Here is a 23661-nt window from a genome sequence, read left to right on the forward strand (position 1 = left end):
TGGGGAAGTCCATAGCACAAGTGCTGTAGGATCATCCGCCAGCACCATCTTCTGCAGTCAGCCATCCAAGCAGGAAAGGGAGCATTAAAAACCAGGGTCTCCCACCTCTAACCCAGACAGCCTATCAACACTGATACCATGGTCGCTGGTGACAAAGGTCCTAGAGCAGGCATGGCCAAATTTGGCCCTCTAGCTGTTTTGGGACTACAACTCCCATCATCCCTTGCTAACAGGACCAGTGGTCAGGGATGATGGGAAATGTAGTCCCAAAAACAGCTGGAGGGCCAAGTTTGGCCATGCCTGCCCTAGAGAATCAACAGGGTCTCACACTCCCTCATCCAGTAGAGTAGCCAAGCAACTTCTGTCCTTGAAGCCCAGCCTAAAATCCATTTCATCCAAGACAACCTGAATCTGGCTGAAGAAGAAGAAAGTGGGGGAAAAACAATTTTCAGGAGCATAATAACTGAATTCTGAAACACCTTCCTTTTCTGCAGGTGTGACCCATGCAGCCATCTGGGCAGCTTGCATTTCCTACCTAAGTGCTGCTGTTCCTCCCGAATTAAGAACTTCCGCTCAGGGTATACTGCAGGGCCTCCACCTTGGCCTGGGCAGAGGGTGCGGAGCAATGGTTGGAGGAGTGCTGGTCAACTATTTCGGTAAGAGAAACATGTTGGATCGTTTCATTAGCAATTTACTCTCCTTTCATGCATTTTGAATGCTGCTTTATTAAATGTTTCCCAGCCATTCCCTTCCCTATACTTAAGTTATGTTAGCCAAATGCTGATATCGTGCTTGTGTTTTCTTTGGGGGGGGGGGGTTGTGTTATGTATGAAATTGTGTGGATACTTGACACACCAAATTAGAAGGACCTGTATCTTTAAGACATTTCTTTTACCTGTCATCTTGAAAGCACCTAATAATAATAATTGTCAGGGAACTGACATCGGAGGGAGAGGCGAAGGGGAGGCTCCCAGATGATGCTGGCGAAGGACCCAGCAGCAGGGGGAGAAACAGCTCAGTAGAGGGGGAAGCCAATCAGCACAACACCAGGGATAAAAGGGGGCAGACGGGGGAATTGGAGAGAGGGCTCCAGGACTCTTCACTGGACATCAGTGAGGAGAGCCCAGGTCCTCCGCTACCCACGCCTTCCCTGCGCAGAAGACTCCCGCGCAGTGAGAGGAGGAGGAGACTGGGTGTCAAACAACTTTTATGTTGGAAGAGGTTCAAGAAACGCCCACTGACGGATTCTGCCAGTGACTGAGGCAGCCACGATGAGAAGGGGCTGTGCAGTCAGAAAGGTTTAACAAGGCAAATTAACCGAGAAAGGCACCAGTTTACGCACGAGTAACTCATACCTATTACAATAATGATAATATGTTGTTGTTGTTGTTGTTGTTGTTGTTGTTCTGCTGCTGCTGCTGCTGCTTCTTCTTCTTCTTCTTCTTCTCCTCCTCCTCCTCCTCCTCCTCCTCCTCCTCCTCCTCCTCCTCCTCCTCCTCCTCCTCCTCCTCCTCCTCCCACCCATCTGGCTGGGTTTCCCCAGCCACTCTGGGCAGCTCCCAACAGAATATTATTAATAATAAAGCGATCAAACATTAAAAATTTCCCTAAACAGGGCTGCCTTCAGATGTCTTCCAAAAGTCAGATACAGTGCTACCTCTGGTTGCACACAGGATCCATTCCGGAGCTCCGGTTGGATCCCAAGGAATTCGCAACCGGAGGTGCCGCTTCTGCGCATGCGTGCAGTTTAGTGCTTCTGCGCATGCGCGCAGTGAAACCTGGAAAAATACTTCCAGGCTTGCTGCGTATGTATCCCAAAGGATATGTAACCGGCGGTGAACCTAAGTAGAGGTACCACTGTAGTTGTTTATTTCCTTGACATCTGATGGGAGGGCGTTCCACAGGGCGGGCGCCACCACCAAGAAGGCCTTAACAGTTGTATTCAAATGAAGAACAGAACGGGAGATGATCCCATACTTTTGAAATATTTGCAAGTCCCGATACACACAGGTGTGGCGTACCCAATTTGAGTTCTAAACACCAATCCCCAACTCACCATATCTGTCCCTTCCTGAGTACTCTTTTAGTTTCATGCAGGAATTTAGAGACTTTAATAATGCATGCGTGGTCAGAGGAGGAAGCCTGCCTGCCACTTGTTAGCATAAATTCAATGCTTTGAGCATCGTGAGCAAATTTTATTCACTTTAAGTTAGCCATGCCGAAAGGGAAAGGACCCCTGGATGGTTTAGTCCAGTCGAAATCGACTATGGGGTGCGGCTCTCATCCGCTTTCAGGCCTTTGTCTGCAGACAGCTTTTCTGGGTCATGTGGCCAGCATGACTAAACCGCTTCTGGCGCAGCGGAAGCCAGAGCACACAGAAACACCATTTACCTTCCCGCCTATTTATCTCCCTGCACTGGTACGCTTTTGATCTGCTAGGTTGGCAGGAGTTGGGACAGAGCAACGGGAGCTCACCCCGTTGCGGGGATTCGAACCGCCGACCTTCTGATCGGCAAGCCCAAGCGGCTCAGTGGTTTAGACCACAGCGCCACTTGCGTCCTTAGACATGCCGTAGTTCCACTCTAAATCCAAGCCATGGTGTTTTAAATGCTTCTACAACTTCTCTCCTAATGTTTTCATCCAAAGGGTGTGATCTAACTGGCTTAAAGTAGACCACGTTAAAAGTGCAATCCTCAGAGGTGCCTCAGAATATAATTATATATATATAAATAAATAAAAAGAAACCTGTAAAGATGCAAATCTGCCTTACTTTTGAGCCAGACCTTTCGTCCATCTACTTCATTACAAGTCTGGCTAGAAATCGCTCTTTGCATGATTGAATTGGGTCTCACTCTTCCTTGCTTCTCTCCACAGGAGCTGCTTCGACATTCAGAGGGATAGGAATGGCCTGTCTTGTGATCCTATTGCTTTTTGCTTTGATCCAGTGGGTGGCAGATCCTGATGAGAAAGAAGGTCGGTAGATTATTCCCATGTGTTCAGAGGCACCCAACCTAAGAGCATTTTCCTCTGCCTCTTGGGGTGATCTCCTCATCTGCTTTGAACTCCTCTCGTGTCCATTTAGTCTCATTGATCTTTTGACTCGAGTCATAACCTTAATGCTATAGGGCTGGGCTTACTTTTAATTGACCTTTAAGCAGAACTTTCCACGCTGGGCACGCAGGGGCTTTTCCAATAGAAGACATCCTTAATAAGCAAAAATGTCGGGTCCTCTGTCTACAAGACAAACTGATCCAGAGACAAGGGAAAGACAGCAGCACTTGGACATTATTATTATTATTATTATTATTATTATTATTATTATTATTATTGGATGTCTCTGGGAATGGGGGTGGTCTAGGAGCAAAAGAGCTTGCTAACGATAAGCACTGCCCCATAGTTGAATTTGTCTTGCTACCTTACGCATAATTCATTTTAAAGCGTGAGCAGATTCTTGATAAGCTGAGCTGCAGTAAGAAAATAGCTCTCTATCTGAGTCAGGTGTAGGCAACCTAAGGCCTGTGGGCCGGATGCAGCCCAACTGCCTTCTCAATCCGGCCCACGGACGGTCTGGGAATCAGCATGTTTTTATATGAGTAGAATGTGTGCTTTTATTTAAAATGCATCTCTGGGTTATTTGTAGGGCATAGGAATTCGTTCATTCCCTCCCTCCCCCCCAATATAGTCCGGCCCACCACATGGTCTGAGGGACGGTGGACCGGCCCACGGCTGAAAAAGGTTGCTGACCCCTGATCTGAGTTATTCTTAGCAGCAGGTGGGCCCAGGGAAGCCATTGTGTTTTAGACTACCACAACTGCAATCTACACTGTGCCCGTCAGCTGGTTACCCCCCCAGTCCCTCCTCTTCTCCCATTATTTCCCAACTTTCCCCCTCATCTGCCTCTGAGCTGTGACCTTCCTCAAACCCCCTGTTGTAAATCTAAACTGCCTTCCTCTTCCTCCTCCCTGGAAGGGTCAGGATGGGGAGGCGGTCTCCACCATTCTTCTTCTGCCCAGTCCCTGACAATTACAGGGGGTTGTGTCCCTTTGCATGAAAGGATCATAGAACAGTGGATTCTATTATTCTTTCCATTCAGGGCTTGAGGGTTTCGGGATTCTGAAAAGTGCCCTTGATTGCTCAGAAGTAAATTTTGTAGGGCAACAGGGTGGATTTGGTTTAAATCACGATTTAAATCACTAGTCAGTGATTTAAATCATTTTTTTTTTACAAAAAGACTCATTCTTGCTAGTGTAATCTTAATATTTGCAACCAAATAAATTTTCAGAGTCGTTTTTACGGTTCTATCTGAAATTACTGATTTGGTTATACTATTTGAAACGCATAGACCCATCATTATGAAATTATTGTGAGGTTTAATAAGGTAACTGTTTATATCTGGACAATCTTCCTTCTGTACTTTATTGGAAGGAGAGAAAAAATAATTTCCTGAATAACAATTTAAACAATTTATTTAACTAAAACAATGATGTTATAGCATATATATCCATGTTTGTTTACTGATGCAGTTAAACAATTTTTTTAAAAAAACAACAACCCTTAAGACTGGGTTTTAGCACACATGAAAAACTGAAAATAAATCCTATTTCCTGATTAATAGCCCTTGGACTGTAATGTAACTTAAATAGAAAACTATCTTTGGAAATATTTTCCCTCCAAAACCATTTTATTTTAAAAATCCGATTTAAATTTTTTTTTAAATCTGATTTTTAAATTTTTATTATTGATTTTTATCCACCCTGTACGGCAGGGGTCGGCAGCCTAAGGCCCATGGGCCACAAGCGGCCCCTGAGGGTCATTTAACCAGCCCACGTGCCGCCCCTGAACCGAGCCGCCCCCTCGGCCAGTCCCCGTGCTCTGCGCATGTGCAGACGCCGGAAACCGCAGACGCGATCTGGCCCACGGAGGAATCTCCGCTGGAGTGAACCGGCCCAGGCGAGGTAAACCTTGCTGACCCCTGCTGTACGGCAACGAATACTGACCTTTCAAACGCTTATTTCGAACTTCAGAGAAAACCATGCTGGCCGAAAGGATCCCCGTGCCTTCCAGCCCTGTGCCCATAGCCACCATTGACCTGGTACAGCAGCAGACTGAAGATATCATGCCTCGGCCAGAGCCCAAGCTTCCTCCCAAGAAAACAAAGCACCAGGAAGAGCAGGAAGACGTCAACAAGCCTGCCTGGAGCGTCAGCTCTTCCCCCTGGGTCACTCTCGCCTATGCTCTCTATCAGATCAAGGAAATGGTCCAGCTCTCCAAAAGCAACCAGGTGCTCGAGAACCAGCCTTTGCAGGTAACCCACGCTTTGCTGCCTAAAAGGTGTTTTTAGGAGGAGAGAGGTTTTTAGGGTTCCAAGGAAACGTTCTCGGGGTTAGCTGTGATCATTGGTACCTGCCATCCCTTTCTTAATTCATGCCGTCAAACCCGACAGCAGAGAAACGGGTTGCAAGTAAGGCTTCTTGCACAGTTAGAGGTGGGCAACCCCATCCAAAAAGTGGGAAATGGCTCAACTCATTTCCTAGCTTATTCTCCTGTTTTGACAGGTGTGCTTACCTGACAGGTGACACTCTCTTGCAAGCCTCCCTGAATTCCTAGCTGTTAAGCTTTGCATTACAAAAGAAATAGCAGTGGGGGTATCTCAACCATGCAGATCTGTCCGTTGGGGTGTTTAGGGCAGTCTGGGAGTGGTGTACACAGGGGGTTCTGGAGAAGAATTATGGGGCTTGCAGTGCTTTTCTCATCTTTGAGGTAAGCCCCAGAAGGTTGTAGCTGGGGGGCTTGAGCCCACATATGCAACATGGAAGCTTTTCCGATTGTGGTTATTCAACAAAACTTATTAGCTGTTCCTTGAATACTGACTAGAGAGAGTTCTGCTTTGTGCAACCACAGATTTTATCTACGGAATGCTTTACCACAAGAGGAGATAATGTGTATATCTTACAAGGGTGGGTTTGTTGTTGTTTTTTTTGGAAAGGGCAGATAATCAGTAGAAATTAGCCACAACAGCTATATGCAGCCTCCAAGCATCAAATATTTGCGGCAGGTTGATGCAGAGCAAGGCTGGAAACAAAGCCAGTCTTAAAAGTACCTGGATTTTGGGAAGAAGGTTCTGTGTCACACACACACACGGGGTTCCCTTTAAATATGGGCTCTCACTGACTTGATTTTATATATATAAAATATTCAGTTGGTTAATCAAATGATGTTTAATTCACTTAATCTTAAAATGCATAAATGTGTGTGCAAGGAAAAAGAATCCGAAGAAAATAGCATTACAGTCGTACCTTGGTTCTCAAATGGAATCCGTTCCAGAAGTCCATCCGACTTCTGAAAATGTTCAAAAACCAAGGCGCGGCTTCCGATTGGCTGCAGGAGCTTCCTGCACTCAATCAGAAGCCGCCTCGCATATCCAGCTTCCAAAAAACATTTGCAAACCTAAACACTCACTTCCGGGTTTGTGGCATTCAGGAGCCAAAACAGATGAGTACCAAGGCGTTTGAGAACCAAGGCACGACTGTATTTGTCTTAATTGATGTGCACCCTAGAAAACGCATGATCCCTTCTCAACATTGGAGAGGATGCTTCTTATAAGATAGCACCTATCACTTTTTAAAAGCGTACTTTTTAAAAAAGAACACCCCCCAAACTAATGAGAATCTCCTGATTAATCAGGTACATATTTGTGATCAATTAACTGGATTGTTGACAGTGTCCGTTGCCCCACTTTGGACCGAGGTGTGGCCAGCCTCCTACGTCAGGCTTCCTCAACCTTGCCCCTCCAGATGTTTTGAGATTACAATTCCCATCATCCCTGACCACTGGTCCTGCTAGCTAGGGATCATGGGAGTTGTAGGCCAAAAACATCTGGCGGGCAAAGGTTGAGTAAGCCTGTCCTATGTGATTAGCAGCAATGATGCACGGGGGCCAAAATTTGGAGCAAAAGTCCTGCCCCCCCCCCCAAAGACAACAGGGCTGGCCATTGCGTTTTGAAATAAATGAATAGACATTGCCATCTATAGAGCACCCCTCACTCTGCAAGGCCAGAGTCTAAAATGACCAAATTCCACTAGTAATTTGCAGGCGGGCTTCAGCAACAAAAGAAGGAAAACATTCACATTGTTGTAAGGCAGTGGGGGAGCCTATCAACACTGCCGTTGAATCCAGAGTTTTGAAAAACCTGGTGTGTGTTTGCCTGAAAGTATGCTGTACTAACTACTTCTTTAATGTGCTGTTACACTCAAGCAACATTTGCCTTTAATCCCACCAAGATCTTCACAAGCAGCTTAACCGGCTAATGACAAAATTATTAGTTTTGCCATCAAGAGGAGTCTCGGCCTCATAAAGCAGGCACTTGAGCAGCTGTCTTAAAAATGAGATTAAATGTGTCCCTTCAGAGGTTGGCACTAATGATAGCTCATTGATACTTTTGCCCAAGAATCTGTTCCACTACTATCTAAAGCACCCAGAGATAAGCATCTCAGCCTTTGAATGATAGATGTCACCCACATTAGAGTCAGGAAAGAATATGGCCCGTTTGCAGCCATCGGACCCAAGCTAACAGGGAGATCTGAATACATAAGCCTGCTGCCATGTTCCAATTGGGCTGCAGTGGTCTATGGGATTTGTTTAGTGTTTGGATTTGGGGGGGGGGGGTCGTGTTAACTTTTAGCTTTAGCTTCATGTTTGCAAATTGTAGAAACGAACTCGTTAAAAATACCTGAGAAAATGTTACAATCTCCCCTCCCCTCCCCCACTTTTTTCCACGAGTAGGAAAATGGCCTGCTGCTTAGTAAGTCTCCTGAAATATTCATAGCTCAGCTCCAGAAATAGCAAACTCTGTGGCGCTAATGCAAAGGATTACACGGAAAATATGTCAAGCAAAGTATGTGCACAGGAGCACCAAAATGTGTTAACAAGCCGTAGGGATGTGCTGCGTTATTGCCTATGTAACATTTCGAGAGAACGTTTTTTTTTGCCTTAAAATACAACAAGTTTTTTTCATGCATGCTTCTTGGGGAAGAGCAGTTAGTAAAAGATAATAAGCAAGGTAAGTTTTTTGACATCTTGCTGTCCAACCCGTTTTTACCTGGATATGATCGCGCTTCCCCCTAATTGCTTTTAACGCTTATGTGCTGTGTTGTGTATGATTTTTTCGTTGCTGCTGTTGTTCTGACAAGGCTGCCTGGCTTACCTGCCGTAGAAGGATACGTGCGCTTTCCTGAGCACGGGAAAACCGCAAGCATGCATTTTTACATGGGATCCTTTCTCTTTCCTAGAAAGCCAACAATAGTCATGACTCTGCACCAAGCGTCCCTCAGAATCACAGCAGTGATGCGTCTTCAGAGACTTCTGTACCTACGGCAGCTCCTGAAACCCATCTCAGCCCAGGCTGCCCTGATCCAGACCCAGCTCCCGCAGATTGCAGTGCTCAGCCTCCTGAGGCAGGGCAGGAATAGGCCTTTGCTGCCTGTCTTCATCTTGCGGCCCTGGATCCTGCTCTTTGGGGGGAGCTGAGAGGAATGCTGAAACGAAAAGCTTGAAACTGCAGCTCCCTTCATCTCCGTGATGGTAACCTGACACAGCACGCATTTTTAAATATTTAAGGCCTTTTTCTGTGTCAAAGCCCAATAGGCCTGTGGCAGGAAGGACTAAAAACCTAGGAAGGCTAGGCCAGAAGAGGCTGGCGTCAAAATAACTAGCAGAGGAGTTAAAATATTCCACACAAAACGCTTTTAAACCTTTGCGGGAACGAGGTTTGGAGTCCATTTGTGCGTAAACAAAACGGGAATCTAACCTGGTAGTGGATTTAATTTGTGAAAGGAAGGTTTGCTTCTGTTCCGAAAGAGGAATGCTGCCTTGCATTCTCTCTTGCTCGAGACAATGAATTATTATTATTTTTAAAATCAGTTCTTAGGGAAGGGGAAAAGAGAATTCATAGGTATTTCTCTCCACCCACCCATCCTAAATCTATGTTAATTTATTGGGAGGCATATTAGTTTCCCAAGGAGAGATGCATAAACTACTGAAACTCTATAGAGAGACTACGCTAGTTAAATACCTAAATGAAGGAGTGGCTTAGAATTCTGTCTTTTGTAAAGACTTTTCAGGAACTTTGAATAGCTTTGGGCCAGTTGAGTTCTGTGTTAAAAACGAGCCTTGGAACCTTTTGAACTGGCCAGGTTGCTGTTCACTGCTCTCTGGCCAGGCCGCAGGGCATTGGTAAGGGCATTTAGACTGAATCAAAACTATTTGGCTGCCTACAACCCTTCGTTTACGAGGCTGTGGGTTAGGGCTTGTGTTTGTGTTGTGTAGGTTCGGCGTTATGCATAAAAACCCCACTTGACTGTAATTGTTCCGTTTGTGAGAATATGGGACCCTGTTGACCCAACCCAACGCGGGGAGAAACAGTCTGTGGAGGTGAATCTTTCCTTTCCAACCCTGTTGTAGCCAGCTATGGGGTATTTGCGTTCATGCCGAGAGGTATGAGCCACATATGCACATCTGGGACCGATGGCCCTTCTCCTAGCTCACATAGGATGTCAGAATCCATTTTTGGACTTGGGGGACACCCAAGTCTTGCCAGGGAAAACCCATAACAGGATTCACATGTGGTTCGTGCTGACAGCACCTTTTGTTTCGTGCAAGAGAGGGGATCCTTGTGAGCTCGGCCGCTGCACTTGATCAGGGCCAATATGCTTTATCTCACGATAGTGTAAAATTTATTCTATTGGGGGGCGCGGTTATATTTATTTATAGCAGGGGTGAGGAGCCTGCGGTTCTCTAGACGTTGCTAGGACTACACACATCATGATTCCTGACCATGGGCTGTGGCTGATGGGAGCTGGAGTCCAGAAACATTCGGGGGTGGCAGACTGCCAGTTCCCCACTCGATGTGTGGGGTACATTTAAAGTGCCTGTGGACTGCCAAAAGAGGTGGGACACAACTCCTAATGGTTCTTGGTTAGGAAAAGGTGAAATCATTAATATAAACACAGCTGGAATGACAGGAGAGCCATCCTACGTAAATGAAAAATCGGCACCGTACGTTTTGAGCTGTCGCGACAACACTTTGTGTTGCTTGTCAAATACACTGGCAGATTCAGGTTTCTTTTCTTTTCATGTTTCCCAAATGTTAGTCGAACCCGATTTTGCTGATTATTGCTGAGAAAAGAAATGTTATGGTGACTGGGACAACCCAGCCAGACAGGTGGCGTATAGGTAATACAATTATTAACATTATTATTTATTCCAGGCCGAAGCCTTGAGGCTCAAGAGGGTTGCTAAAAGCTTTCTCTCCTGAGGAACAGCTGCTTAAAAAGGGCAGGGTTGCCCTCATACTGAAAGGTGGCACAGAACCAAACCACTGTTGTCTTCTGGCAGCCAAGCGACGTGGCAAATGGCTGTGTTTGCCCCCCATCCCACCCCAGCACTTACACCCCTGGGCAGACCAGCCTGTATACTAAGATTCATTTCCTGAACTGGCTTTTGGGTGGCGACGGGGAGAGACATTACATTCCGTGTAATCGAGACAAGCGATGGCCGCAGGCGATCAATCCTTTTAAAAGGCGGACGGAAATGTACAGCCTGGTGTCCACCACCCAGGTGTTTTGGACTACATCTCCCATCAGCCCCAAACACAACAGTGTGACCCTGAGACTTCTGGGAGTTGTAGTTCAAAAAGGCTGGAGTGGGGCCCAAGGCTTGGCGAAGGTTGCTTGCAAGGAAGCATGTCAGATTTTTAGATCTGTTCTAGGCAAAGCTTGAATGCAGACCACGTAACGGAATACCTCAAGCTAGGTTGTGAGGAAGGCAAAAGAGCCCCTCAGATTTCCGCATGGAATGCTATGGGGTCTTCCCAATGCATAAGCCTTACAGAATCTAGACGTGGACACCTGGGACCAAACAACAGAGAGTAGTAGATAAGTGTTTTGGGGTTTTTTTGCACTTCCACTTAAATGTACTGTAAATTTCTCATGACTTGTTTAAGTGTCCTTTAAAAGAGAGAATCAGAATTGTATTTATTATGTTACAGCTGGGGTACGTGTGTGTGGAGGTTAGGAAACAACCAAGCAGATGGCAGGCTAAAAACAGTTTAAAAATAAAATAAAATATTAAACCCTCTCTTTAGCTAATTCGTAGAGAGATTCACATGGCTAGCGTTGCAAGTAACACCTTAATGTGCAGCAGCTGCGTTGTAACGCTTTGAGCTTACGCGTTAACGTTTACACGTCTGAATTGTCTGTTGAACCTGTTCCTTCGTTACACGCAGGCGATGAGACCGTACACGAGTTTTCGTATTTGTGAAAATTGTTCAGATGTAGTGAGAGAAATAAAATTTCACTGTATATGTAAAACAGATCTCTGTAATTATTATTACAGCCAGGCTCATACAACTGCATGGAGTTGGCACAGGTGACTATTTTTTGTGGACAGTGGGACTGTAAATTTTAAAATTGTGGACGGTGGGATTGTGTGCTTTTAAAAAAATGGAAAAACCATGAAGGACACAGCTGCTTTTTAATTTTTTGCATACACCTCATCAGGGGAGCCAACCTGGGCCCCATGTTATGGGTGCCCGTGACGTCATGATGTCACACTGCAACATCATGATGTCACACTGCGATGTGATGTCATGACATCACACGCGCTCCCTGGCCTTGGAACCCGGCTTCCAGTGCCACCAGACGTCAGGTTCCGAGGTATTGCAAGGCCTCCGACAGCATCTCTGAGGTCTTGCAAGGCCTCGGATGTGACTTCCGGTGTTTCCCGAGGCACCAGACATTGTGTTGGGGGCCCTGTGATGCGGCTGCTGAGCACCCACAACGAAAATTTTGTGGGAGCTTGGATACCCAGAGCCCCCTATAGTTGGCACCCCTGTGCCTCATTCACCAGAAATTCATTAATCGCCGAAAACGACTCGTAGAGGCACCTTTGTGCAACAAACAATCTTATTGATTTATTGGGGCGCCACTTTGGTCATCCTTGGTATTTAATAGCACAAAATGGTATGTCTGCTGTTCTCCAGACCCACCGTTTACCCATCCCAACTCTAGCCCTACAGGGAGCGGGCAGAATATCACCGTCACTTCCTTGCCCATTCAAAATCTCGCTGCTCTGCATCCTTGGCTGTTGCTGGATACAGATGCGCTTTGCAAGACTCCCCTCCTGGCGACAGCGTTGGGAATCTTCCGGCTCATGCTTCTGCTTCCTCTACTTTTAAGAGAATATTGTGCCTGAGCAGCCCCTGCCTTTCGAAGTCCCCTTGGGCGGTCGAGCTCAGCTTTAAAAGCTGTCTTGCGTGAGCAGCGTAGCCATTCGTACCGATTTAAATCTTGGCTGTGATCTCTCTCTGTCTCCTCTCCCCCTCCCCAGGCTCCCAAGATTTCAGGATGTACTTAACTATATCTTTCCCTTCATTTTTTTAAGCTTTGCAAATAATCCTTGTGAGGTAGAAAGATAAAGACTCTGAACCAGATTATCCACCCGAGAAAGGGAAAATAAAGGGATCGGCTCGGCATGCAGTGTACTGAATACACACCATCAACAGCTCTCAAAATCGCACACTCCACCACTACAAGTATCTCTCCTAACCCATATCAAATGCTCCTTTGCGGAGCGTTCCATTAGTTCCATGCAATCAAATAATAATAATAATAATAATAATAATTTATTATTTTTATCCCGCCTATCTGGCTGGGTTTCCCCAGCCACTCTGGCCGGCTTCCAGCAAAAGATTAAAAGCACATTAAGAGAATTTAAAACACATCATGCATGTGATATACAAACAGGCTTGTTTTATTTAAAATAAAACATTCAACACCACTTGTGATAAAGCAGAGACCAAGCTCTGCGCTTGTACGCCACAGTGTATATTTTTTCTTTGAATCGTTTTTATTTGGTTTTTACAATACAAAATTACCAAAAAATAAAATAAAAATCAATTACAGATCCATATATACAGATTCCTCTGAATCTCAGAACTTCACCCCTTCCATGGAGTCCCCTTTTAATCATTTAAAACTGCATCTTCTCCAGACTCTTTAACTATCACATCATTCCATATTTTCCATGACAACTGTTACACTACAAGTGAAATCAAAACCCTGCCAATGTTTCCATCTGCTTACCGTGGTCTCTGAAATAAGTTGTGAATTTCCCCCATTCTTTATTACAGTGGTGCCTCGCAAGACGAAAAGAATCCGTTCCGCGAGTCTCTTTGTCTTGCGGTTTTTTTCGTCTTGCGAAGCAAGCCCATTAGTGGATTAGCGCTATTAGCGGCTTAGCGGGCTTAGCGGATCAGCTGATAAGCGGCTTAGCGGATCAGCTGTTAAGCGGCTTAGCGGCTTAGGATCAGCTGATAAGCGGCTTAGCAGCTTGGGAAAAAGGGGGAAAAAAACCCGCAGGAACTCGCAAGACATTTTCGTCTTGCGAAGCAAGCCGATAGGAAATTCGTTTTGCGAAGCACCTCCAAAACGGAAAACCCTTTCGTCTAGCGGGTTTTCCGTCTTGCGAGGCATTCGTCTTGCGGGGCACCACTGTATAAAGTTCTTGTCCTCTTGGTTCCTGAGTTTTCCGGTCAACTTTGCCATTTCAGCATAAGTCCGTGGGCTTGGTTTGCCATTCTTCTCTGGTAGGGACTGTGTCCCTAAGAGTCCCCCGGTGTATGTTTGGAAGGAAGAACAAGACCCCACTTGCTGGCCTGCCCAGGGCTGCCCTAGACGTTCAGCAGAGAGTTGGGGAGGCAAGCGCTTGTACCCACAGCTGTATGGATGTGGGGCCCGTAAGATGCTGTGGACTTCCATACACACGATGCGATAGTGGAAAATGCTGCCCTCCCTCTACCACAGGACACATACTTATTCCAAACCAGGATATGTAAATAGGGAAGAGGATAATTGCAGCAGAGCTACAAACACCCTCTTAAACATCAGCACCATGTTAAAACCAGAGACTGACAACTTTGGTTCACCCTCACCTTTCGAATTTTTTTTTAAATAGTTTTTTATTAGGCTTTAACTTCTTGCTGGTTTTCTGAGCTCAACACCCCAGAAGTTGAGTCTTTTGTCAATTGGGCAAACAAACCATATAAAAGTGGTCCTCGTTTTTTGTTTATCAGCAGGGAGGAGATTTCCCTGCAAGCCTCTGATTTGGAATAAAAAACAAAAGACTTGTAGAACTTCTGGTTAAACGCAGTACCTTTGGGGAGTAGACGTGTTCTCCGATAAATCTCTGCAACCCTAAAAGGTTGCAAAAAGAGACCTGAAGCGGCAGAATTGTTCGGAAAACCTTGGCTGCCCCCTGCCGTGCAGTTCAGAAAGCAGAACCTTCCAAGGTCCATTTTGCAAATTCTTACCCACTTGCAAAACTGGTGCGTTTCCCTCGCTATCTCCAGACAGTGTGACTCAGAGAACATCTTTACTGAAAAAGTTTTGCATTTGTTCCTCTTCCTTAGGGTTTTCCTCCACCTCGCAGGGCTCCGCTTGGCGGTCTGGCTCCGCCTCGGCCTCTGGATTAAAAAGTTGCTCTTCTAAGGCGGCCCCTCCCAAGCCGTACTGCTCGTCGTGGGCGGCCACTTCCTCAGGCGACACGTGCGGAAGGCCCAGGACAAATTTTGCAAATCTAGGGATGGGGCAGGAGAGAGCATAAAGCATAGCTGTCAACTTGCAGATTTGAAAATAAGGGACCAGCAGCCAAAATAAGGGATTTTAGTCAACCAGCTGAAATAATAATAATAATTTTTATTTATACCCCACCCTCCCCAGCCAAGGCAGCTTACAAGCAATAATAAAAACAAGTTGGATGATTACAACTTAAAAACATAATTAAAATACAACATTAAAATATTGAAACATTAAAATATTAAAATGTAGCCTCATCGCAGGAGGAGAAGGAAAAAAGAAAGAGAGGGAGGGAATCAAATTGGCTCCAAGCCAAAGGCCAGGCGGAACAACTCTGTCTTACAGGCCCTGTGGAAAGATATCAGATCCTGCAGAGCCCTGGTCTCATGAGGCAGAGCGTTCCACCAGGCCGGAGCCAGTGTTGAAAAGGCCCTGGCTCTGGTTGAAGCTAATCTTACTTCCTTAGGGCCTGGGACCACTAGGGTGTTGCTATTTATGGACCTTGAGGCTCTCCGTGGGGCATACCGGGAGAGGCGGTCCCGTAGGTACGAGGGTCCTAGGCCGTGAAGGGCTTTAAAGGTCGAAAGCAGCACCTTAAATCTGACCCTGTACTCCACCGGGAGCCAGTGCAGTTTGAAAAGCACTGGGTGAATATGCTCCCATGGCAGAGACCCTGTGAGGAGCCTCGCTGCAGCATTCTGCACCCGCTGCAGTTTCTGGGACAGCTTCAAGGGCAGCCCCGCGTAGAGCGAATTACAGTAGTCAAGCCTGGAGATGAAAGTTAAACAAAGTTAAAAGGGACCAGATAATTTGGGAGAGCAGCGCCGGTTTTTAGCCCTTTGTTTCCAGAGGTTGCTGCTCAAGACACCAGTTGATGAAACACTGCGATTAAATAACTACAAGCAGCAACCACTTTTCACGCAAAACGAAGTCCAAGCTACGAAGATGCTGCTGCAGTTCTGTAACTTTTCTCTCGTGCTCCATCTGCAGCTCTCAGTTCCCTCAGGCGGGATGGGAGGAAGAGGGTGGGGGGAATAGTTCCTGAAGTAAACCCGCAGATCAGACCATCTATGCTAGTCTACCACTACAAATCTATGGGAGAAGCGCTTGCGGTCCTTCCTCCGCTTTCCCCCTCTATGGTTAGCCCTTGGAACACCTGCCCGGGCCTCCGCCTCCTCCTCCTCTCTCTGAACTGCTTTCTCTATGGTTGCCCTTGCTCTCCTCTCAAGGCTCCTCAGTCCCGGCAGGGAGGGGCTCCCGGGGGCCGAGGCTGGTGAGAGGAGGCCGGGGGGGGGGGCAGGCCGGTTAGCCAAGCAACACAGTTGGCGCTTCCCTCCTCCGTGGCCGGCAGGGAGGGAGGGAGAGGAGCTGCTTCCTTTGAAACCCGGGAAATTTAAGGGACATCATCAATAAGGGACAGCAGCGGGACAAAGCAATGGGATAATGGAGTTTCCCGCCAAATAAGGGACGGTTGACAGCTATGTCATAAAGCGCTGTATATAAAAGTGCCGCTCGGAAACTCTTGTCCACCACACCCACTGCGTTCTTAGCACCGGCAATATCTCCCACATCTTTCAAGACACGTTTGCGTCTTTGCATTTCAAGTGGGGGGGAAATGGCCAAAGCTAGCACTGGTCGCCAGTTATACATGATACCTGGACTATGATGAGGAATACTTGCTGGCACAACTAACAGATGGATAGTAGGAAGTTGCTCTCAACCTTCTTTCCATCTCTTTCTGTTTTGTTACCATTCTTATTTTCTCCTCTTAAGTATTTTACTATTATTTCTCTTAATTATTTTATCTTACTGAATTTGGGTAAGAATTGCACGCGGGTGAAGGTGATGTACGGTCCCTGTGTGAGAGGCAGCGAAGGGGAAGTCTCTCAGTAGCAGTAGTAATAATAATAATAATAATAATAATAATAATAATAATAATAATAATAATAATACAGTGGTAACTCTGGTTACGTACTTAATTTGTTCCGGAGGTCTGTTCTTAACCTGAAACAGTTCTTAACCTGAAGCACCACTTTAGCTAATGGGGCCTCTTGCTACCGCAGTGCGATTTCTGTTCTCATCTTGAGGCAAAGTTCTTAACCCAAGGTAAGATTTCTGGGTTAGCGGGGTCTGTAACCTGAAGCGTATGTAACTCCAGGTACCACTGTAATAATAATACAGTCATACCTCGGGTTAAATGTGCTTCAGGTTGAGTGTTTTCAGGTTACGCTCCACGGCGACCCGGAGGTAACGGAGCGCATTACGTCCGGGTTTCACCGCTTGCGCATGCGCAGATGCTCAAAATGATGTCATGCGTGGAAGCGGCAAATCGCGACCCGCGCAGACGCGGGTTGCATTCACTTCAGGATGCGAACGGGGCCCCGGAACGGATCCAGTTCACATCCAGAGGTACCACTGTAATAATAATAAATTATACCCTGCCCATCTGGTTAGGTTTCCCCAGCCGCTCTGGGCAGCTCCCAACAGAATATTAAAAACACGATAAAAAATCAAGCATTAAAAATTTCCCTAAATGGGTGAGAGGCTGAGAGATGAAAGGGACGCCCCCAGTTATGAGCTGGAAGGACACACCCTTGTCTGAATGGGACAAAAGATATATCTGTGAGAGAGGATTCTGTACTTACCTGTCTCTACGACCTTCTCTCTGTTCTTTTATTCTTTTGCTTTTTTGTGTGCGTTATTAGGTTTTTTTTTTATTGCAATGTGAAAAGAGTTAATAAAACTTTCTCCCAACACCCCCCTCCCAAAATAATAATAATCCTGTTGCAGAAGGGCAGTTTATAACTTGATTAAAACTCAATAACTCAGCTTAGTAAGCGGCTCCTAGATTCAGCCTACACCAGGGATAGGGAACTGTTGTCCTTGCCCCCAGACTCCACCTCCCATCAGCCCCAGCCCTATGGCCAATAGGGATGATGGGAATTGTAGTCCAACAACATCCGAAGGGCCACAGCTTCCCCGCACCCCTGGCCTAAAGCAAATGAATGCTTCCTTAACATCCTTCTCATACAGACTCGCTTTGGGGGAAAGCCACCCTTTTCTTTTGGAAAGCTACCATATTCTTTGATCTATAAGACTCACTTTTTCCCTCCTAAAAAGTAAGGGGAAATGTGTGTGCGTCTTATGGAGCGAATGCAGGCTGCGGCAGCTATCCCAGAAACCAGAACAGCAAGAGGGATTGCTGCTTTCGATGCGCAGTGATCCCTCTTGCTGTTCTGGCTTCTGAGATTCAGAATATTTTTTTTCTTGTTTTCCTCCTCCAAAAACTAGGTGCGTCTTGTGGTCTGGTGTGTTTTATAGAGCGAAAAATACGGAACTTTGTGAATAAATTCTGCCTCAGGACTCTCACCAGCTGCAGGCCTGTGGCACTGCCATCAGCTAAGATCCACACTTACACCACCCCTGCTGCTTTGATGAAGAGTTCCGTGGAACTCTGATGAACAGTTCTGTGAAACTCAAAAGCTGGCGTGCTATTCTGTGAAAGTTCCTACCTTTGTGGCGACTGCAGCTTCACCACTGCTACCCACGAAGGGAAATCAGGGTGACAGCAGAAGGTTCTGTGGAACTCTGATGAAGAGTTCTGTGGAACACAAAAGCTGGCATGCTATTCTGTGAAATTTTGATTGGCCTAAAGAAGAAGAAAGTTCCTACCTTTGCGGCGACTGCAGCTTCACCACTGCTACCCACGAAGGGAAATCAGGGCGACAGCAGAAGGTTCTGTGGAACTCTGATGAAGAGTTCTGTGGAACACAAAAGCTGGCATGCTATTCTGTGAAATTTTGATTGGCCTAAAGAAGAAGAAAGTTCCTACCTTTGCGGCGACTGCAGCTTCACCACTGCTACCCACGAAGGGAAATCAGGGCGACAGCAGAAGGTTCTGTGGAACTCTGATGAAGAGTTCTGTGGAACACAAAAGCTGGCATGCTATTCTGTGAAATTTTGATTGGCCTAAAGAAGAAGAAATTTCCTACCTTTGCGGCGACTGCAGCTTCACCACTGCTACCCACGAGGGGAAATCGGGGCGACGGCAGAAGGTTCGTAGGTCCTCCAAGGCCTTGAGGGTCTCCTGTTCACCCTGCTCCCGATACTCTTCTTCAGTCAGGTAACGAACCTCCAACTTTCCTGATGTGAAGAGCCGGCTGGCTTTTCTGAAAATGAGAAAACAAAAGGCCACAGATGGCGGATCAAAAGCTGGTCCGTGGATTTGAAATACAAAAAAAGTGTGTGACAAGGGGGAATTAGAACTTGTTTGTAGCTGCACTGTACAGTGGTACCTCAGGTTACATACGCTTCAGGTTACAGACTCTGCTAACCCAGAAATAGTACCTCGGGTTAAGAACTTTGCTTCAGGATGAGAACAGAAATTGTGCTCTGGCAGCGTGGTGGCAGCGGGAGGCCCCATTAGCTAAAGTGGTGCTTCAGGTTAAGAACAGTTTCAGGTTAAGAACGGACCTCCGGAACGAATTAAGTACATAACCAGAGGTACCACTGTAATTGATCCTAAATAAGACAGTGCTCTGCCCATCAGGTTGCAGACCATATATAGAACACTAGGGAACAGAGAAGGAAGCAATGTTTTCAAATAACAAATACTACGAGGCAAAAAACTCCCAAGCTTCCCCTTCTCCTTCTCCCTGCATTTGCAAATTAAAACACTAATTAACTTTTCAATTATATTTTAATCTAATCTAATTAAAATTAATTAAAATTAAAATACTGCTTGACTTTTGGGGAGGAATTCAGCATGGTGCTACATTGGCTCTTCTATCTGAATGGGGTAAGTCCTCTTCTTTAATGTTCTTTAATGTTTTAATTGTTTTAATGTTGTATTTTAATCTTGTTTTTTAAGTTGTATTTCAATCAACTTGTTTTTATTATTGGTTGTTAGCCGCCCTGAGCCCGGTCTTGACTGGGGAGGGCGGAGTATAAATAAAATTTATTATTATTATTATTATTATTATTATTATTATTATTATTATTATTCCCCCCTCTGGAGCCAATTTGGGGAAGGCACAGGGGCCAGAGAGCTTGAGGGAAAGCCCCATTGTGGAAGCCAAGGTCCTTGCAAGTTCCTTCTGTGCAGGGAGTTTATTCACTGGCTCCTGCCCAATATTCCTATTTTTATATGTGTGCTCCTAAAACAGCACCTGCCTTTAAGCCACTCACAACATCCTTTCTTTAAAAGGCAGATTGGAAAACAAACAGCCCCTTCTTGCGAGTCGTGAAAGCAGCTGCACTTAACAGGGATGCCATCAAAGGGAAGATGTGCTGGAAAAGGTGGACTTGTGCTTTATTTTAGAAGGCGTCGTTTGTGCAATCTTGTGTATTATCGACAAGAGAAGCGTACTGCCAAGGTATACATAGAATATAACAGACGGAGGCCTGTATTAGACGATGGCCAACTCCCACCCAGGTCCCTTCCAACCTATGCTTTCTCCAGAACCAATAAAAATAATATTTCTTAAGTGACGTGATCCAAGCCAACACATGTGGGCAGATCCTGCATTCAATACACGGTGGGAGGAAACATGTCCATTAAAGGGAGTTGTTCATCCAGTGGTTTAGCAGCCCCAAAGGATACTAACCTGCCAATGTAGCCGAATACTTTAAGAGGATAATACAGGATTTTTGAACACAGCATGGCGACAATGACTGCATAGGCAACCACTGGAATGGAAATGCCAACATAAATGAAAACCAAGCCTATAAATTGTAGCGTCCACATCAGAAGGTTCATACTCTGTTCACTCTTGAGCGGCCCATGCTTGTGACAAAAACCAAAACTGATGGATCCGACTATCAGGCAATACCCTGGAAAAGCAAACGACAAAACCATACAAAGATCAACAAGGAAGGAACTCTGCTACCTTAGCCTATTTCAAGCTAGTAAATTGCCCCTTGTCCTAATATCTGTGGTAAGAATCAGTTCTAGGAGACCAGGCGAAATGACTTCAACTGGAAGGGAGCTTCCGTGGTGCTGCAATGTCGCACGTGACCGTACGAAAGGCAGGCGAGCTAATCATTTTGATAAATTTATTTGCAAAGTCTGCTTTCCACCTCGTGGAATAAAGAGACCCCTGTGGGCAAGTTCACACATTCGGTTTCCGGCGTAACCTCTTTATGTGAATAAAAAGGCTGAGGTGCACATTCATTTCAAAAAAAACCTAAGGGAAGATTTTAGCATCTCATTTAGTAAAGGACCCCTGACCATTAGGTCCAGTCGTGACCGACTCTGGGGTTGCAGCGCTCATCTCGCTTTATTAGCCGAGGAAGCCGGCATACAGCTTCGGGGTCATGCATGGAAATGCCGTTTACCTTCCCGCTGGAGCGGTACCTATTTATCTACTTGCACTTTGATGTGCTTTCGAACTGCTAGGTTGGCAGGAGCAGGGACCGAGCAACGGGAGCTCACCCCGTCAGGGGGATTCAAACCGCTGACCTTCTGATAGGCAAGCTCTAGGCTCTGTGGTTTAACCCACAGCGCCACCCGCGTCCCTATCTCATTTGGACAAAACTTTAAAAAGAAACTGAAGTGAGCCATTGTTTATCGGGCACCCTGCTCGTCACAGTAAACTGTGGGCAATGGTTTGCTGTGACCCTATTGGTCTCACCCCATTTGCTCTTTCCTGCTATTGCCAGGGAGAAACAAACCACGATCGCTGGCTTAGGGTTACATCCAAACAAACCACAATCAGTGAGACAAGTGCAAACCTTGGTGACAGGTCGTGGTTTGGGGTGGAACAAAACCATGACCCTCAGCTAGAGGAGAGTACAGTGGTACCTCGGGTTAAGTACTTAATTCGTTCCGGAGGTCTGTTCTTAACCTGAAACTGTTCTTAACCTGAAGCACCACTTTAGCTAATGGGGCCTCCTGCTGCTGCCGCACCGCCGAAGCACGATTTCTGTTCTCATCCTGAAGCAAAGTTCTTAACCCAAGGTAATATTTCTGGGTTAGCAGAGTCTATAACCTGAAGCATATGTAACCCGAGGTACCACTGTACAGTTGTGCTCATGTCCTGCTTACAGCCTTCCCATAGATCTCTGTTTGGCCATTGTGAAAAGCTGATACTGAACTTCTTGTTGTTGTTACTATTATTATTATTAATAATAATATACCCGGAGGCCTCAGGGCGGTTCACAAAAAAGATAAAAACATATATAATCAGAATAAAAACAACAACCCAATAACCCCCCGCCCCAAGAAAAGAGCCATATTTTAAAGGGTATAGGATGTCAAACAGATCAACCAAATGCCTGGTTAAAAAGCAACGCTTTTTCCTGGTGCCTAAAGGTGTATAATGAAGGCGCCAGGCGAACTTCCCTGGGGAGAGCATTCCACAGATAGGGAGCCACTGCAGAGAAGGCCCCGTTCTCGTGTTGCCACCCTCCGGACCTCTTGTGGAGGAGGCACACGAAGGAGGGGCTCAGAAGATGATCTCAAGGTCTGGGTAGGTTCATATGGGAAGAGATGGTCCTTGAGGTATTGCAGTCCTGAGCCGTTTAAGGCTTTATAGGTCAAAACAAGCACTTTGAATCAGGCCCAGAAACTAATTGGTAGCCAGTGCAGTTGGACCAGGATTGGTCTAATATGCTCAAACCGTCTTGCTCCAGTGAGCAAACCTGGCTTGCATCCAAGCCAGGAGAACTTCTCTTACGAGCTGGGCATGTTTAGCCTGGAGAAGAGGAGGTTAAGGGGTGATATGATAGCCATGTTCAAATATATAAAATGATGTCACATAGAGGAGGGAGAAACGTTGTTTTCTGCTGCTCCAGAGAAGCGGACACGGAGCAATGGATCCAAACTACAAGAAAGAAGATTCCACCTAAACATTAGGAAGAACTTCCTGACAATAAGAGCTGTTTGACAGTGGAATTTGCTGCCAAGGAGTGTGGTGGAGTCTCCTTCTTTGGAGGTCTTTAAGCAGAGCTTGACAACCATATGTCAGGAGTGCTCTGATGGTGTTTCCTGCTTGGCAGGGGGTTGGACTCGATGGCCCTTGTGGTCTCTTCCAACTCTATGATTCTATGGTTTCTTAGATATTGCGATATTGACTTGTGAACAAAGCCAGTGGCTGCAACTTTAAAACCTTAGAGGGGGAAGTGCCATTTTAGAAATCTTCTGTTTTATGAATGACAATGCCTTCTGTGTGACACAGCCTAATGTTCACTTTCAGTTTTCTGTTTCTATACATTCTCTTACCTAGTACATAGTGTGTGTTGTGATGCCACAGCCATTTCAAATCCTCTTTCCAGGTGTAAAGAAAATAGAGGGAAGAGAACCAGCAGCCGCTCATTAAAATCCAGAAAGTGCTTACCTAACGATGGTGAGAGAAGATAAAAAGGGAGGCAGATGAACAAAAATGGCAATTTGTTTGTACATAAACTAGTGGCCAAAATTGTCAAAACCTTTTGGAGAAAGTGTATTTCTGAGCTTTGATGGCTCATAACACCACTTTTTTTGGGAGTAATACCATAAAATTATATATCAATGGAAAGATATATAATTCTTCATTAAATTATCTTTCCATGGTATTACTCCCCCAAAAAAGTGGTGTTATGAGCCATCATTGCCAAAACAAGATGGCACCTGATTGACTCTCTAAACACTCCTTTTCATGGTTATTTGGCTATAACATTTGATAGAATACAGATAATTGAACAAACCTTGTTGCATTACATTCTTCATTAAATTATATTTCCACTGATATATAATTTTATGGTATTACCCCCCCCCCTAAAAAGTGGTGTTATGAACCATCAAACCTCAGAAATATACTTCCACAATTTTGGCTACTAGTGTACATATAGGTTCATGTGCATGGGGCCCACTGTTTGCTAGGTACGACAATCTTACCTGCCCCCAAATAAAAATCTGACATTTTTATTTAGTCCAACAGTACGTTTCAAACAACCGTCTTGTAAATCAGAAGTCAAGTGAACAGGGATGTCTTATCACATTTCCTAAAGGCTGTGTGAATGTGCGACAGAGCTGTCACAATCATGTCAGCAC

General features: G+C 45.7%; 2 protein-coding genes and 1 long non-coding RNA gene across 9 annotated transcripts in view; 2 read left to right on the top strand and 1 right to left on the bottom strand.

Annotated features, from left to right (window-relative positions):
• Nucleotides 1-11368, top strand: part of MFSD6 (major facilitator superfamily domain containing 6) — a 41142-nt gene extending 29774 nt beyond the window's left edge. For 2 of the 4 annotated variants that reach the window (XM_083468362.1, XM_083468363.1), the window contains exons 4-7: nt 495-656; nt 2875-2973; nt 5025-5305; nt 8289-11368. In XM_083468362.1, the coding sequence (XP_083324488.1) occupies nt 495-656; nt 2875-2973; nt 5025-5305; nt 8289-8468 (722 nt within the window). In that variant the 3' untranslated portion in view covers nt 8469-11368. Of the gene's footprint in view, nt 1-494; nt 657-2874; nt 2974-5024; nt 5306-8037; nt 8219-8288 lie in introns of those variants that run through there. The other 2 variants (XM_083468364.1, XM_083468365.1) reach the window with 2 other exon arrangements.
• Nucleotides 11369-12682: 1314 nt separating this feature from the next.
• On the top strand, nt 12683-13995 carry LOC310691092. The gene is made up of 2 exons (XR_014518322.1): nt 12683-13188; nt 13558-13995. It is a non-coding gene; the product is annotated as an uncharacterized lncRNA (long non-coding RNA).
• The window catches only part of NEMP2 (nuclear envelope integral membrane protein 2), a 99977-nt gene continuing 90302 nt past the window's right edge, over nt 13987-23661 (bottom strand). For 2 of the 4 annotated variants that reach the window (XM_083469310.1, XM_083469309.1), the window contains 4 exons: nt 22852-22966; nt 20237-20462; nt 18623-18799; nt 13987-14631 (listed from right to left, as the gene is read on the bottom strand). In XM_083469310.1, the coding sequence (XP_083325436.1) occupies nt 14415-14631; nt 18623-18799; nt 20237-20462; nt 22852-22966 (735 nt within the window). In that variant the 3' untranslated portion in view covers nt 13987-14414. Of the gene's footprint in view, nt 14632-16440; nt 17703-17963; nt 18800-20236; nt 20463-22851; nt 22967-23661 lie in introns of those variants that run through there. The other 2 variants (XR_014518080.1, XR_014518081.1) reach the window with 2 other exon arrangements.

This window comes from Podarcis liolepis (assembly GCF_965112155.1).
Source record: "Podarcis liolepis genome assembly, chromosome: 1".
Lineage (NCBI taxonomy): Eukaryota > Metazoa > Chordata > Lepidosauria > Squamata > Lacertidae > Podarcis > Podarcis liolepis.